This window comes from Anthonomus grandis, chromosome 11, assembly GCF_022605725.1.
Source record: "Anthonomus grandis grandis chromosome 11, icAntGran1.3, whole genome shotgun sequence".
NCBI lineage: Eukaryota > Metazoa > Arthropoda > Insecta > Coleoptera > Curculionidae > Anthonomus > Anthonomus grandis.
In genome coordinates this window covers 4,067,450-4,085,082 of record NC_065556.1, presented here as the reverse complement: position 1 = coordinate 4,085,082, position 17,633 = coordinate 4,067,450, and the positions used below count along the sequence as shown (strand labels likewise).

At 31.9% G+C, this 17,633-nt stretch overlaps 1 protein-coding gene across 1 annotated transcript in view; it reads right to left on the bottom strand.

Moving 5' to 3' along the window:
- Nucleotides 1-17,633, bottom strand: part of LOC126741939 (SEC14-like protein 2) — a 77,375-nt gene that overhangs the window by 1,837 nt on the left and 57,905 nt on the right. Inside the window, exons 5-9 of the mRNA XM_050448416.1 lie at nt 16,581-16,772; nt 15,064-15,144; nt 14,808-15,007; nt 14,526-14,683; nt 4,370-4,521 (exon numbers count right to left, since the gene is read on the bottom strand). Of these exons, the coding sequence (XP_050304373.1) occupies nt 4,370-4,521; nt 14,526-14,683; nt 14,808-15,007; nt 15,064-15,144; nt 16,581-16,772 (783 nt within the window). The remainder of the gene's footprint in view (nt 1-4,369; nt 4,522-14,525; nt 14,684-14,807; nt 15,008-15,063; nt 15,145-16,580; nt 16,773-17,633) is intronic.

Genomic DNA, 17,633 nt, shown 5'->3' with positions numbered 1-17,633 from the left:
AGTATGGCGATACCTAAACTAACATTTTCCTTACCGGTGGATTGGGCGTGGCAGTGAATTTGTTGGGCCGCCTAGAAGTCCAGACATAAACCCTCTAGACTTCTCAATATGGTCACACATGAAGGACATGATTTACAAAGATACAATTAATTCCATTGAAGAATTACGACAGAAAATTCAAGAAGCTGCTAATATCAAAAATAAGCGACAAATGTTATTTAATATTCAAAGATCTTTAAGGAGACGTCTTACAAAGTGTCTTGAAGTGGAAGGCGGGCATTTTGAGCATTTACTTTGAAGTTTTTGTTTAATATTGTTACTAATTGTTATTTGTTGTCTTTACTGTTGTTTCCCAGTATAGTAGTTAATTTAAAAGTTGTTTTAAATTATTTAAATGTTTAAAATGCAAATAACTTAAAAATTGATAGAGTTACATGAAATAAACAAGAGTACCTTTTTTTATTCAAATTTGAACTGCATTTTAGATTTTTTAGTCGTTTTAGCCATAACTGATTAAGCAAAAAAGATATGTTGTAATTTACCTAAGTAACAGGGTGTAACTACCGCCCTGTTAGTTAGGTTGCTAAAGTCACCACAAAATTCGTAATTTTCATGTCAAAACACATAAAGTCGCCAATTTTCAAGACGATACTGCTGAAAATCACAAAATTATTAAGAAATTTAAAATTAATATTCCAACTTTAAATACTCTGTTTTTACAATTTAAGTACTTTTGTATAAGAGATGTTAAGCTCAATCGCGATACTTTGGTGTATAGTATCTCCAGTTCACAGATTATAACCCTGTATAATAAATATTTGGATTGTGAATATGTATCATCAAAATGGCAAGAAGCCTTTATTTACGATCTTTAAAGGAGAAATATTGAGAACGAATTAGAGAATTAAATGTTGTTGCCAAACTCTTACATAAATTTATTTACGAAATCGTTTTTTCCCGAAGAGGTCTAGAGAGACAAAGTTATTTTGCTTCTCTGAATTTGTGACAGAGGTTAGAGATAATAATAATAACTCTTTATTAAGAGCTCTTAAGTTAACAACTTATAATATGAATATACTAAATAATAGTTTTCTGACAATAGTTGCCACTATAAGAAACAACTTAAAAATCAAAACTCTTTTACATAATTTTTGCAATCCGTCTTAAATTTTTTTAAGTTGGCTGTTGTTTTAGTGGCGTGGACATCCTATTATACAAAGTAAGACCCTTATGATATACAGTGTCCCAGAAAATGTGGGAAATCTCTCGGATTGAGGTAGAAAATAAAAAAAATAATATGGAACTTTCCTATATAAAAGTTTCCTATAGGCCCTCCCTACGAAGCTACGGCCCCTTAAAGACGCCGCTGGGAAATGGTATGTATAGTATAGTAGTGCTGATCACGTAAAATTTTCGTTAAATTATACCACGGATTTCAAAAGTTATTCAAGAAAAACCGATTTCCAGCGGCGTCTTTAAGGGATCGTATCTTCGTAGGAAGGGCCTTTAGAAATTTTTTTTATAGGAAAGTTCTATATTATTTTTTTATTTTCTACCTGAATCTGAGAGATTTTCCACATTTTCTGGGACACCTTGTATAAAGCTAGTGTTACAAAGTTAGTGATTGTAAGTGAAGTAGTGAATAAAATTTTAGTGTTTAAGTGTGCTTATTTATTGAACCGATGAAATCCGTAACAGTATACTTGGAACTATGACTTGTTTCACACTTACCAATCTTACCTTTCAAGCGTATTTTTTCTTTATGTGCGACTATCGCACCCAAAATATTTTTTAGCACCCGGTTTTATGTTTTTTGTAGCAATTCAATTTCTGTATTTGTTAACATAACAATGTTTCATAAATACTTAATTTGCAGTTTTCAGTAATGTCCAAACCTGTGCGCTTCAATACATTTGCCTTTTCTCCAATTTTATTCACCAAATATACATAATTTGAAAACATTAAATTCTCATCTATGACCACCACTAAATATTTAATTTCATTTACTTAATTGTTCTATTTGTTGCGAGTTTAATAATATATAAGTGTCTATATTTATCCCTTCCATTAAATTTACTCTTTATACACATACATTTGTTTACACACTAGTTTATATTTACATTTCCAATTAGATAGTGCCATCCGCGAATAATTGAATTTTGCAATATTTGAGTTGGGAAATAATATCATTTATATACAGTGTGAATAAATTTGGTCCCAAAACGGTTCCTTGTGGTAGACCAATGATTGTTTTTTTCAGTGTCGATTTATTATAGAGAATATAGAGTTATTATAGAGTAGATGTAGAGTAGAGTGACAACGCGATACATTCTACACAGATCTTAGCAAAGCATTTGAGAGCCTTGATTAACATATTTTATTTTATTTGTTAATTTTTATCTGTCATGTGGCTATCTTCAAAATAGAGTGGCAAATATTCAAAGATAAAGGTATTAGGTCATAAGTTGGACATATTTTTATTACCTTCAAGAGTGTCGCAGGGTAATCACTTTTAGCCCATTTTGCCCATGGTTAGATCCTTTTTTTTTTGCATTGTAGAATCCTAAATTATGCTCATGACATTAAAATTGTTAAACTTTACTGTTAACTCTTTTAGGAAGATTTGTTAAGATTTTGAGAAGAAAGAGTGTATCGAAAAAGTGTATCGCTGTTGAAATGTAAAAAAAGTGTTAGATTTTATTTTCAAGAATTCATTCATTTCATTCGATTTCAATCCTGATGGATCTGGTGGTTATAATGTACAACAAGTGGTATTTTAATTACTATATCAATCGATTAATTAACTCTACTCTTAAAATAGTGAGATTTGTCAAGCCCAGTTGTAATGACTTTATAAACATATTAGGCATGTTGATGTTTTTGCCTCGTTATGTTGAATATTATTAAGTGCTTTCACGAAACATAACAAAGTGCTACAGAGTGTTTTAAAGCCTGACTGACAACTAGGAATTATTTAAAATAATAATTTGTTCAAATATGCATTTTTCAATCATCTTGGCATTGCTGCTAGGATTTTGATTCGTCAAAGGCCATTTAAACTAACTATTTCTCTATTTTTAGAAAAAGATTTTATGATGCTTTTTTTCACATATCTTGAAATACCTCTGATATAAGTGCCTCTTAAATGCCCACAATATCCATCGGTCCATAGACAAGATTCTCCGCAGAAAGTAGCATTGCAGGATTCCTAGACGCAACGTGGAATAGATAGCTTTTAGTTTACATTTGATAACAATTAGAGTTATATAAAATTTTTGTGAATATATTGCGCTTCATAATTGTCTTCGGAAACAGATAATATGATCCGTTTAAAACATTCGAGATGTGGCCTGATATGAATAGAAGTGGCAACATAACGTTTACTAAAATATTAAATTAAATACTAATGTTCAATTCTATCGGTATTGCCATATAGAAAAACATACTGAATACTATATACTGAAATTTTACATTATAATTTTATCGGTTTTTTGTTAACTCTCAAGTACTTTCAAGCACTTTAAGTTTGATATTTCAGTTTTTATTCAAAAAAAGAATTTTGTTGGCTGGGCTGACACTTATTGCATGTTTGATTTGGTTGATAGTAGTGCATAAGAGGCTTTGTTAACTCCGATTACATTCAATAACTCATTCATTACAATCATAGCTTTACTGTGGTGAGATTTTTCTTTGTGGGTTCTATACATATATATTTTATTCTAAAATAATGTTTTAAATTATATAGATTTTTTCATCATAAACAGCATGTTTAGTTATGCCACAGCACAATCAGTTGCATATGTAATATAATTTAACTATGTCATTAAAAAACCACTTATTGTCAGTTTTTCAAAAGATTTGCCAATAGATACTTGAAGATGTGCCATTTTTTTGTAAGGATAAAAATTACAGAAGAGTTGAAAAGATCTGAAAGTAAGGCACTAACCTGAGAGCGGAGGTACACGATATTTTTAGTAATTTATGTAATAAATCCGTGCATAATAATGAGAAGAAAACAGTTACAGAAAATTAATTTCTAATTTGCATTTATTTGATATTTGACATATATTAATTTCCAATTTGCCGTTAAAATATGTACTCCAACCTCATCAGAGTATCATTTTACCCTCAAGTCCATCGATAATTCAGCATTCCTTCTATTTGAGTGTAAAAAAATATGTTCTTAAGTGTTTCCTATATCCTATTAAGTATGTTTGCTAATTAATAGAAAATTGTCTCTTATCTAATTCTTGTAGAGCATAAAAAAACAACTTGTTTTAAAAAATATAACTATAATAAATTACTATTAAATATATTCCATATGAATAGCCCTGGTAGGATAAATTTAATAGAACATTCCGATACTCACAAGTAGCTGGTGCCTGGCACGCGAGCACCCCACTTTCATCAATCTCGTGCGATGAAACTCTAGTATGTCGGACCGCGGGGCTTGCGTTGCCATCGGCATCTTTTAACGTAATTCCAAAACGTATGTCGTGGTCTTCTGTTTTAAAATCCCATCTAAAACAATATTTAGGTTAAACTGTAGGTATTTAAATTTGTAGTTAGACAATAATAATAAGAATAGTGTATTAAGTTATAATATTACAGGCAATATTCTTAAAACATAGTATAAAATAGTAGCAGTATTCAACTTCAAGGTGTCTGATAGAAAGGAGGGAAACATGCTTCCAGAAACTTCTCCAGTTCTGCTCCTTGTAGAGAATCCTGGCATCAGACCAAAAATGTTGGCCATTTGATCAAGCATGATCTTCTGAAATCAGGCGTTCAGGCCGGGTTTTTTACTGCGCCTCTAATATGCTCTGACGATGCATCTAATCTTCGCCAATGTTCATTGTGCTATTACATATGTAAGACGTGAATTTATTTTAGTTATTATATTTTATCTGGTTTTTGTCGATCATCAAAAATTAATAATAAAAAAGGAAACGATAACCGATCAGAATGTTAAGGGCTGACATGTAAAGATAAGGACGATCTGTGAGAATTTTTAAGGGATATTTCTAATATGATCCTTTTTAGAATTCAGTTCGATGGTAACTTTACTCGAAAACAGTCGTGGAGCAGTGTCCACTTGTTCTCCCGTAACTTTTCTCTAGTGTTGTGGTTAGTGCCTTTATTGAACTATCCAAACCTGTCAAATTACAAAGGTGAGAGTTTTCACTGAGCAATGTTTTACCTTATGTTTCTCTTATTATTTTAATCATTATCAGTATAAAGAAAGTAATATTTAAATGAGCATCCTTCCGTGCTAGGTGTAGTGACCTGATACCTTGGTACGTAAAACGACGATAGCTAGTGTAAGTAGGTGTGTGGCACTAGTGCAACCCAGAGTATTGTGGCAGCTGGGATTATTTTGTAAACTGTGTAATTGGCTATTACATCAGTGGGTTTTTTTGTGGAGTGCTTGCTAGCACTATCCCATCAACTCGATTTCTAATGCTAGACATCAGGTTTTGTTCTGCCTGGATTGGAGAACAACTCTTTAACAAGGTATACTGATGTCTATAATTTGAAGAATGTTAGTCTTATTGATAGTTTTATGGTATTGTGTACAGGTGCTATAAACCTGAAATGGCCTTGTGTAAACGTATTTTACTTTTAACAATCACAATAACTAGGGTAAAATATTTGCTCACAGGTACCTTTTACTTTTTAGGTATGTAGTATCGTATCATTTCATATCAATGATCTCGAATCCTGACGTAAGCAATACATCTATTATTCTGTCTTCTTACACGTTCCAAATATACGCCACAAGTTACTGTAAGTACATTTTTCGCTTTGCTACTGTTTAAAAGTTTACTGTTTACAAGTTTATTGTTGTAATACATCCTGACAAGATGTTGTACATATATTAAAATCAAATAAAAATAACTGGAAGTATTATAATACGCCCTCTCAAGAATTTAGGCCCTGACACATATTGTTAAAGCGCTTTAATTCCACTTTACAAAGATGCCCTGTTCGGAAGGACGTAGTGAAAACTGCTCATTATGATTAGATTTCATACTGAAAGCTCTTATCAGAGAGCTGTAACGATATGAAAAAACGATATTGATCTTAACGTTGAACTAGAATATATTTATTTATTTATATCACTCAACAGAGAAACTCCAATAATAGAGTGGAAAAGATATTTATAACCATGAAATCATCTTATAGATAAAATTAATATCAAAGATATAACAAATTATTAATAAATACTTTTAATAATTTGTTATATCAAATTATTAATAAAGATAGAAGACGAGATTATCTAAACTAAGCGAATTCTTTTAATTTCGGCTAGGCTACATAATATCTTAAATATATCGCATTCATCGTGTATAGAGTTTTATGTATTGCAAGCTCTACGTATAGGCAAAAATTTGTTAATATTGGTTCTAGGTCTTGTGAGGCAAAAAGTTTGCGGACTGCGAGCTGAAAGCCGAGGAGTGTGTAAATTTAGAAGTTGCAAGATCTCTGGCGAGTCAATTAAGCCCTTAATTACTTTATATAAGAATTGTAGATCCGCCGAATCCCTTCTTTCCTGTAAATATTTTACCAAAGGAATTTAAGAAATTTTCGCTGTATATTTTCAACCTCTTGAATATGGCTCTGATAGTATGGCGACCAGATTTGGAAAGAATATTCCAAAATAGTACACGAGTTTAATGCTAGAGATATTTTCAAAGAATGGAGAGTTCCTGACAACAAAACCCAGCATTTTATAACTTCTTAATGCAAATTAAATGAAAGCGACCTATCAAAAACGACTCTCAAGTTCTTATAATGAGTTGATCTTTGTAGTGACCACAAAATTGATAATGGAGCAGGAAACCACACAGCATTTAGAGGCAAGTTGTGATTCTTGCACCATTCATTTATTACGTTAATGGCTGCTTGCAGTCCTCAATATTATCAATTCTACAGTATAATTTGTTGTCATCACAGTATAATAAACTTTTTACTTCCAGGTCCTTAGAAATGAAATTAATAAATAAGTTGAAAAGTAGAGGTCTCAATATGGAGTTTTGTGGTACGCCTGAAGGAGCTATTATTTTCGTTAAACTGTGTCCAAACCCAAAGCATTCAACATATTGAGGGCATTTAGTAAGATAAGAAGAGATAAGAAAAGTTAAACGAGATGAAAACCCAAATTGGTCAGACCGATTTGATATAAACATGGAATGGTCAAGAGGGTCGAAAGCTTTCGCGAAATCTGTATAGACTACAAAAACTTGAGAATTATCATTTATAGATTCTGATATAAATTCCGTGATCGTAATAAGATTGGAAGTAGTGGATCTGCCCTTCATGAATCCATGCTGTCTTGTGTCTATAAGATGTTTTATAGGAAAGTATAATTTTGAATGAAGGACCCGCTTAAAAACCTTAGAAAAGTTGTTAATAAATGTAACTAGTTGACAGTTACATTTTTATAATTTTTTTTATGAACAAGAATAATTTTAGATATATTATCAAACATGGACTAAAACAGAGATATCGAATTAGGCAAGGTCAAATGTCCAGAATATACATTGGCCTAAAACCAAGATTCTTTACAAAGAGCAGCCCTGAAGAACGCGGAAGAGTACTATAGAAGCATCTTTTATAAAAGCAATCTAACATTGCAGATTTACCTTTTTTAATATTTAAAATATTTCAAAACAGTCGTGTTAAGCTCTTTGTAAAATGATTAAGATAATGCAATCATTCCTTTTAAAATAATATGTTCTTTAAATACAAAACAAACCATCCGAAATATCTTTCTCAAACAACGCGTGGGCTCGGATACGCGAGGTTTAAAGATTAATAATATTTTTAAGGTTTTGAAATATCTCGGGAACTTTGGGGTAAGTTTGTCCGGTAATACCTTAGCATTTCAGTTCAATTCAATCTTCAATCAAGTGCATAAATATTTGCAGATGAAGTTCTACAAACTTTAGTTATTTTAAGGTTTTGAAATATCTCGGGAACTTTGGGGTAAGTTTGTCCGGTAATACCTTAGCATTTCAGTTCAATTCAATCTTCAATCAAGTGCATAAATATTTGCAGATGAAGTTCTACAAACTTTAGTTATTAAATAATCTAAAGGAGTTAAATATTATTACGAAGACCATTTCACTGCACCTCGTCTGCCAATCTATATTTGCCTCCTAACCATGTATTCCGTTACTCCAGTAATTGCTAAAGCATAGTGTGCTGGGCTCTAGCAGAGAAATTTCTCACTTCTATCCACTTTTCCAAGATTGGACCACTTAAATTTTCTTCTTTTAACAAATGAGCATTAATTTTATGGTTAGTGAGTGAATGCCAGAAAAAATAAAAGCAATGTAATTCCTATAGTAACCGCTATCATATTTCTTTTTAAATTCACCAGATTAGACTACCTTTTACTTCGAATAACTAAGCCTTTAAATACCATAAGAAAGTTTGTGAATTAAGTGTCTGAGTTGATTAGGCGTAGACTCTTTTTTTTGTTTTACTTTTTTTAGGCATTGTTAAAATATTATAAATATTTGCAGTTTAACATTTATACCATCTTAACCCGTTGCATTTCTAACCCATATAGCACAGGACATCTTTAAGATGTCTCATTTATATCTAAATAATGTACTAATATCTTAAGACCAGTAAAATATATCTTTATGTCCTTTGGGAGAGTACCACGCAATAAAACGACTCACTATACAGACAAAAGATTAGTTTATTTTATTAAGTTGAGAGAAAAAAAACTTATAATTTTACAACAGAACAAAACTAATAACCTCCGTTTTAATAACACGTTTTTCACGTACAAAAAGAGTAGCGCAACGTTGAATCGCTACATGACTCTAATTAACATGTCCAATATGCTATATGTTTAAGATATCTTCGTTTAAATCATTTTCTCATCAATGATGTAATTTTTATCCGGCATTTTTATGCTTACTGATAGACAAAAGAATGAGCCAAATTCGCCAATTAGATAAATACAATTCTGCTGTTCTCTATGTAGCAGCAGAATTTTCATCTTAACCTCAAACTTGACCTAACCTAACTCATGTTTTGTTCAATTTCTTTTGCTTTGGCGTGCTCCGACTATTTAGAGTGTTGTGTCTGTGGTTTATTAGGAGTTATTTGACATTTATTGATATTTAAGTGTAGATGTTTTTGTTATTTAACTTTATCTAATTTGAACGATGATTTTTGTGAATGGTGTATTCTATAATTTGAGGAAATATTACATGTGGGATAAAAGGGCTATAGAGCAAAATCAAACGAGTAAAGACAATTCTACACTTCCGCGTCATCCTTTACCCAGTCAACACGTGGTCGTTCTTGTCCTTTCCCATCCTACGGATTCCTTTCCTTGACCCTTCCCTACCCCTTGCCGTTAGTACAACGGTCATTTCAGAATTCATCTTTGTGAAAGTTTCTATCCCACTTCCGCGTTATCCTTCATCCCATCAATACGTGGTTGTTCGTCCTTCCTATCCTTTAAATCCCTTTCCCAGACCCTTCCCAACCCCTTGCCGGTGGTAACCGATCCTATTCACGCCGGTAACCAGGGCGGATGATGCCGGATGCATCGTGGGGGAGGCGACATCGTGCATTGAAAAGTTTCGATTGTGATTGATAATTTAATATAGTGAAAGAGTCGATTCGTGGAACAGGGTACATACCCGACGGTTGTCCCGAATCTTCAAGTCGTGCTGGGAAATTGCCACGTAGCAGAGCCATCAATTGAACAAAACAAAACCAAGAAAGATAATTCTAGCTCTGATTCTGAGAGCTCTGAAGGTGGTTCACAAAATATTGGCGAAATGAGTGTTGAATATTTGCGGGAAAGTACCAACTTTTTAGTTTAATCTCAAATTTAATTAATTAATTTGATATGTCTACAAATAATACAGCTATTCACAGTCTTGAGGTTGAAGCCTCACTAAATCTGAAACAAACCCCACATATTCAGGTAAGTTTTGATATTTTGATCAAATAAACTTTATATATAACTATGATTTGTTCTTTAGGTAACCGAACTTGTTAAAGTAGGAGGCTTGAGACCCTAGGGGTTTATATCGAGAGATGCCAAACTAATAATTGCAAATGAGCAAACCCTAAAATATAATTGTTTAGGAACAAAGGAAAAAATTAAGTTTGCTGCTATGAATATTAATATCATACTTGTGTGTATATTAATATGTACAGGCTGACCCATTTTCGTATGTCTTATGGGGTTTCTCGTTTATGAAAAGAGATAGAGAGATGCGACACTCTGCTACTTTTTAATGAAACCAAAGATGCATTAATCAAATTTGCCATAGATATCTTTGTTTTTGTGCTACAGGTTGATTTTGTAAAAAATGCTTTTTCAGTCATCCCCGGTAACTCTGTTATTGTCAGACATATTAAAAAAGTAAAAACTGATATTTTTAGATTTGCTTGCGTTGAATCTAATGGCGTACTGAAATTTTCTTTAAAGGTCATAGTTTTTGAGATATTGACCTTTTTTTTTTAATGGGACAAGGGCTTTTCAAAAATATATCAGCGTCCATATTTGTTCTAATAAATAACGTAACAAAATGATTTTGTTCTACAATTGGTAATAGTGGATAGCCGTAGGTAACCATGATAACGAAAAAAACAAAAGTATTAACGTTCTGTCATTAATGACATACAGGTATTTGATTTTGAGTTTCTGCTTCTCTAAAGTAAGTCCTAGTAACATTTTTCCAAATTTAGTGCTGATATTTATTGTTATTCGTTGTTTTTATTTATTGTTCTTCCTGCTGTTGTTTAATTATTTTTTAATATGGCTCGAAACCAAAAAATTGAAAACTTTAAGAAATATGATATGAATACCTGCTTCATATTAGAACTCTACCTGAACAGGTCAGTTAATCTTTACTTTTGTATTTTTTTCAAATATCTATTTTGTCATGTAGATATTCCGAAAGAAGACAACCCGATAGAAGAATATTTCAAAAATGTAATCTTGGATAGATGTTTGGACAAATGTGGACACCGAGTTTAAAACAAAAATAAAGAGGAATCAAAAGATCAACATTTTAGCAGTTGTTAAAGCCACTTCGTGCAGGAAAAGTAGATCAAGAGACCCGTGTTTTTAAAACATAAGTGGAAAGGATTTAAAAAAAAACATAAATTCAAACCTAACAAGTATAAACTTGTTTATCATCTGCACCCTGGTAATTCTGAACGTGGAATGAAGTTCTACAATTGGTTTATAAATACGAAAATTCAGGACAATTATTTTGAAAAAGAAATAATTTGGTCAGACGGAGCACATTTCACAAATTCGGGAATTCTTAATAGACACAACTCGCGGTTTTGGAGTCAAGAAAATACCCGCCTGCTTTTTCCAAGAAAGCGTCAAGGAAGGTTTGGATCCAATGTTTTTTTCTTTATTTTTAACCGAAAAATTGTTTACAAGATTTATAAAAAAAATTAACTATAATGGGTACTTACAAATTGAAAATGAATATTTTAGAAAATATTCCACTGGCTCAACTGAATGATATATTCTTCCAGCAGGATGGGGCTCCAGCCCACCATGCTAAAATAATACAAAACTGGCTAAATGAAAATTTTCCCAGAAGATTAATTGAAACAAATGGATCTGTTCGATGGCCACCAAGATCATCGGATCTCTCGGTTTTGGATTTTTTGTGGGGGTATTTAAAGAATAAAATTTATTCAATGCAACATGCCAAAATGCAACAATTAAAACTGCAGCAGAAAATCTTTTTGCTAAATTTTGCTATGCTATATTTTTTAAAGCTCTTGAAAAGCCGAAAGAGATTTTAAAATTATATATAGGGTGTCCCATTAAAAAATAGTTATCTCAATATCTGAAAAGTTGTGACCATTAAAGAAAATTTGAGTAGGCTACTGGATACTACGTAAAAAATCTACAAACATCAGTTTTTACTTCTATAATATGTCTGAGAGTCATTACAGAGAATGCCTAAAAATGCTATATTTTCAAAATCACCCCATAGCACCAGAACGAATATAGCTAGGGCAAATTTAATTAGTGCATCTTTGGTTTCATTTAAAAGTAGCAGAGTGTCGCGAAAGCCGCATCCCTCTATCTCTTTTCATAAGCGAGAAACCCCATAAAACATACGAAAGGGGCACACTGTACTTTGTGTTATTTTTGTGTAATCTGTATCTTCTTTAAATTTAATAAAAAATATATATTTTAATTTTTTTTTATGTTGAAAAACATTAAAACATATGTAAATATTTTTTTGTTTTAATTACATGCTTTTTGATTTTATTGTGTCCCAGGATGAGCGAATTTATACGTAAAAATTACAAAAAATTTTGTAGTTAAAATTTGACCGTTTGGCATCCAATCCTGCTTGATTAAAAAATAAAATTTAGCATATTTTTATTTTTTTTTTAATCAAGCATGCCTTGATATGAGCATTTTTGAAATTTTATGAGTAGGTAAAGTAGTATTTCTAGGCAAGATATAAAAAAAGTTTATAAGAAACAGTTGTTTAGAATGCAAAATTATGCCCAAATATCGAATTTCATAACCATTGGCCTACTTTGATTTTTACGTTTTGTGTACCAATTAATTTTTTTATTTATATTTAATTATTAGAGAAAAACTAACTAATTTATTTATCTAATAGTCACCGTTGTCACATCACTGATCCAAGAGTTACAAACTATCCTCAAAAATATGTTTGTAATAAAATGTACATAGTACGTCTAATTTAACAAGAAAATTTATTCTATTTACTTATGTTAAATTTATTCAATGTAGCTACCTCCATTATCAAAACATTTTTCAATATCTTTCCTAAACATTTTAAAAAAATTTCTCATTTCTTCAATAGAAATAAAATTACAAGCATCTCTAATTCTTTGTTTTAGTAATTCCCTGTCATTTGCTAATAGCTCGGAATAAACAATTTGCTTGAGCCGGCCCCATATATAGGAATCAGAAATGGTTAAATCAGGTGAGCTTGGCGGCCACTCAATTGGGCTGCGTCTTCCAATCCACTGATTCGAAAAAGTTCTATTTAACCGTTCTGCTATTCGAATAGTGGAGTACGCTGGACAGCCGTCGTGTTGAAAATAACAATTTATTCTTTGATTAACTGGTAAAGGTTCTAAGTATTCTTCAAAAAATCTTTCCAAAATTTGACGATACGTTTTTTGATTAAGAAATCCTTCAATAAAGTATGGTCCAATAGTACCTAAGTGGTAAGATATGGCGCACCATACGTTGACTTTTTGATAATATTGCCTCTTGCCATGGATTACAAAGTTTGGCGTTTCATTAGATCAAAACCGACAATTTTGGGATGAAATTACACCATTTGTCGTGAAAGTAGATTCGTCCGAGAATATTATTTTTTTTATGAAAGTCCTCGTTCTCTAAAATTGTATCGCCTAACCAAGCAGAAAATAATAAACGGCGCACTTCATCACTTGGATTAAAGTATGCAAGTACTTTGGTTTCATATCATTTCATTCAATCATATCATTTCATTCAATGCTTTAATATTGTTGGCATGATTAAAGCATTGAAATTCTTTGTAATTCAGATTTGCTTATGCATGTTCAGCACCGCCGACCTAGCTTGCAATGACATCCGAGGGTTCTCAGCAATTGACTCCAAAGCAAGGATTGTAGCAGCATCGTTGTCATCGTATCTCTTTTTCCGCTGTTTCTTCATCTTAACACTACCCATGGCCTCAAAAAGTTTAATAAGTCATCTTGCAGAAGATATTGTTACCTTGTCTTGCGGATATTTTTCACGAAAAGGATTCAAAACGTACTTTAAAGACATACTATTTCCACTACCATACGATTGCACAATGAAAATTTTTTGCTCCAAATTTAACATTTTTTTCTAAATTCTGATAAAAAAGTTTGTAAAAACTCGTAAAAGCAGCAAAAAAATTACCCAATATAATAAGCGGTATGCATTCCACGAGCAACAAACTCCTACCGATCATAAAGAGTAAAATATTTATTTGGCTTTTGTTAATTAATAAATAATTTAAACGTAAAAATCAAAGTAGGCCTATGTTTAGGAAATTCGGTATTCCGAGATAATTTTGCATTCTAAACAACTTTTCCTTATAAACTTTTTTTATATCTTGCTTAGAAATACTACTTTACCTACTCATAAAATTTAAAAAATGTCTTCCTATTGCTCCTATCAAGGCATGCTTGATTTAAAAAAAATAAAAATATGCTAAATTTTATTTTTTAATCAAGCAGGATGGATGCCAAACGGTCAAATTTCAACTACAAAATTTTTTGTAATTTTTACGTATAAATTCGCTCATCCTGGGACACACTGTAGATAGCCTTAATAATGCTATAAAAAAGACATCCTAAAGGCGCTGTAAAAAGGCATATCTCTAAGATGTCTTCGGTTTTGTCATCATCTGTACTGATTTACATGTTCTGAAAAAGATTTCTTTAAGATATCATTGTGCTATATGAGAAGTAGAGACAAATAATTTAAATCTTTTCTATATATTTACCTCAGAAAACAGCCCTCTTCTTCGACAGGATACTCTAGTGTCACCTTATCCCCTTTCTTTATCACAGTTGTAATGTATTCATGCTTTGAAGTTGCATTTTCATCAATTTGTAGGTTTTTAGTATAAAATGACTTGGGAACTTTGCCCCCTTGATTAATCTGGAAAGTTTCATATACCCAATGTTTATTATTAGTAAATATGTCACTTATTATTATAGTAACTTCTTATAACTCTGTTTATGTAAACTATTTTGCTATAAATAATCATATAACTTATACTCACTTTGGTTATATACCTTGGATCTCCATCAGGATCTTCCAAATCTCCACCAAAATGTTTTGGTAACTGATCAGGAGAGATATGCTCCAGCAGCTTTCCCTTCCATTTCTTTGGTTCTTTTTTATAAATTTCAATTTTTGCCAACGTACATTCGTTTAGGAACTTTTTCACTATATTAAAGGCAATGGCAAATACTCTAGGCGCTGCAAAAATAAACAGTTGTCAAACACATTGATTCCTTTTTGTCTGATATTCTTACCATTTATTATAAAACATGCCTTTAAAATTTCTGGGTAATTGGCTTCATACATTTGAATCAATGCTATTATGAATTCAGCAGCTTAAATCAAAAAGAGCAATAAGATGAGACACTAGTTGGCTTAAAATTAAAAAAAAAACGATTGCTTAGCCTGGACAGCACAAATTCCCCAAAGAATATTTTTTAATGATCCAAACTAACTTAAACTGTCTATGAATTAATAATGGACCTCCTATAAGAAAATCGGATAATACAAGATGCCTGGTCACAAAGCTATGACTATTCACGGCTAAAGCTTCTTTATCATCACTTTTCTTGGATTTATGGTTAGAAAAATGCTGATTAGTTTTTTAGCTATAAACCCGTATTTCTCGTTGTATATATTGTATATATAGTATTTGTTGTGTTATATCTTTGGTGTTTCTAAAGAAAAGTACGGAGTTGGGGTACTGCTCTCCCACAATAATTCGAAACCTGTTATTTATCAAAAAATAATTGTGACTACTTAACGTTAAAGTGTTTCTTTAAATGAAGGAATTTTGTCCGGTCTTAAAGATAAAGCAACGTTCTCTTTTTTGTTCAAAATTTAGTTTAGTAATTGGACAGGATTTTGCAAATATCTGCATGCCAATGACTGCAAAATTAGGACGGAAACCTAACAGATTTGTCCACAAAGATATAATCCGCAAAAAGAGGCTTTAGTACGAGTCCTTACACTTTCTTCACACTTTAAATCAATCAAACATTTCTGCAAATATCTCTTCGAGTCATATCACTACGTGACGCTGGCTAAATTCCCTAGGTGGAAAGCCTGGAGCGAAGAGATTAAAAGGATTCGAACCAGCTTCAGGTTACTTCTAGCTTCAGCTTACTAATTCCAAAATTCCGTTGTTTCAAAGGCCTAGATTCCAACAATTGGTTTGACCTTACGTGCCTTCGCTTACTTGGTAATTTTAACAAATCTTCACGAAGTCTTCATTAGTAATAAGTTACATTAGTAGGACTGGTGTAGAAAAACTGTGGCAATGAATGTGGGATTGCGTTAAACAACTAAAATCTCCAAGACATGGTGTCGGTAATTAAGCGTTGGTACTGGAGATGCACAAGTCGTGAGTTCGAATCTTGTCCAGGGTGATAATTTAATTGCAACAAGGTTTTTAATTTTTCAGTTTACTAAACTAATTCCTGGTTTAAAGAACATAAATTAGGAAATATGGACGAGAATTTATATCTCCATACTAATGATATAATTTTCATTCTTTAAGAAAATGTATCTTAGTAGTAATAGTTTAGTTTCAAGTTTTCTTTTGAAGATAGCTAAGACGCAAACGAGTATCCAAGTGATCAAAAGGTTTATAGTGAACTATTAAATTATTTAGTTTTTTAAATCTTGAAGTTCCAGTCATCTAGAATTGTGTATATTACTATCATAAATTATTTGTAAACTATGACATTGAACATTGAACATTGAACATTGAATATTATGCTCATATATAAGTTGTAATACAAAATATTACCTGGCCTCCAAGCATATTGCCTTAAGCTAAATCCTTCCATGTCAAAAATAACAAATACACTATTAGCTCGAGTTTCAGCAGCCATTTCCAAATTATTTTCTATTATCTTAATAGTAGTACGTATTAGATCCTGTCTTGTTACGGAATGTAAAAGACCTACTATGTCTAAGCCAGCGAAAGGAACAACGATAACTGAAATATGAATAAGCTTTTAAAGTATAATTACTGCAATAGAATATAAAATATAAACATTAAAAGAATACTGAATAATTTATGTGATCGTTTTTAGATTTTTTATATGTCACTAAGGGCAGCACAACCAGACTTGCTACCCCAGCATCAGAAAAGTTCTGCTACAGAAAAACAACTAAAACTTATACAGTTATGTATATTTATAATTAGATTTAATTAATCGTAAATTAGAGTGTGTAAAAATTAAATTATTTTTCAATACCGTGCTCTAATAGTGCGATTATTGACATTAATAGAGCACCTTGGACGTTTGTACCCATGGAAGACTGGGCATATTAGATATCGAGTCTCCATGCATCTATGGAAACTAAGCACATGCTTGCTGTCTGTACTACTTTTATTTAAGTCCAACTAACCGATTTCTTCTTCTTCTTGTAGTGCATTTCCACATTGGTGGTTTAATATCGTCACAGCATTCCGTACCTTGTGGATTGCAGCTCTGAATATTTGAACATTATTACAATCAAACCATTCTCTTAAGTTTTTTAGCTGGGATACCCAGTGTCTGCCAATTCTCCGCTTTACACTAATCTTTCTTTTGAAGCATTTTTTTATGGTGTTAATGATTTCGCACTCATTCTGCTTGCGGTTTAGCGTTTCGGCATTAGTAATTTTATTGATCCAGAGAAGACGCCACATTCTACGGTAGTAACACATTTCAAAGCCTTTTAGTTTTTTCCATGTGGTTTTTCTTGGGATCCATCCTTCAAAAGCATCTGCTGCAACATCATTAGCCTAAGTTCCTATTAACCTAAGTTCCATGTCAATATATCGACACGTAAATAACTTTTTAAAATTAAT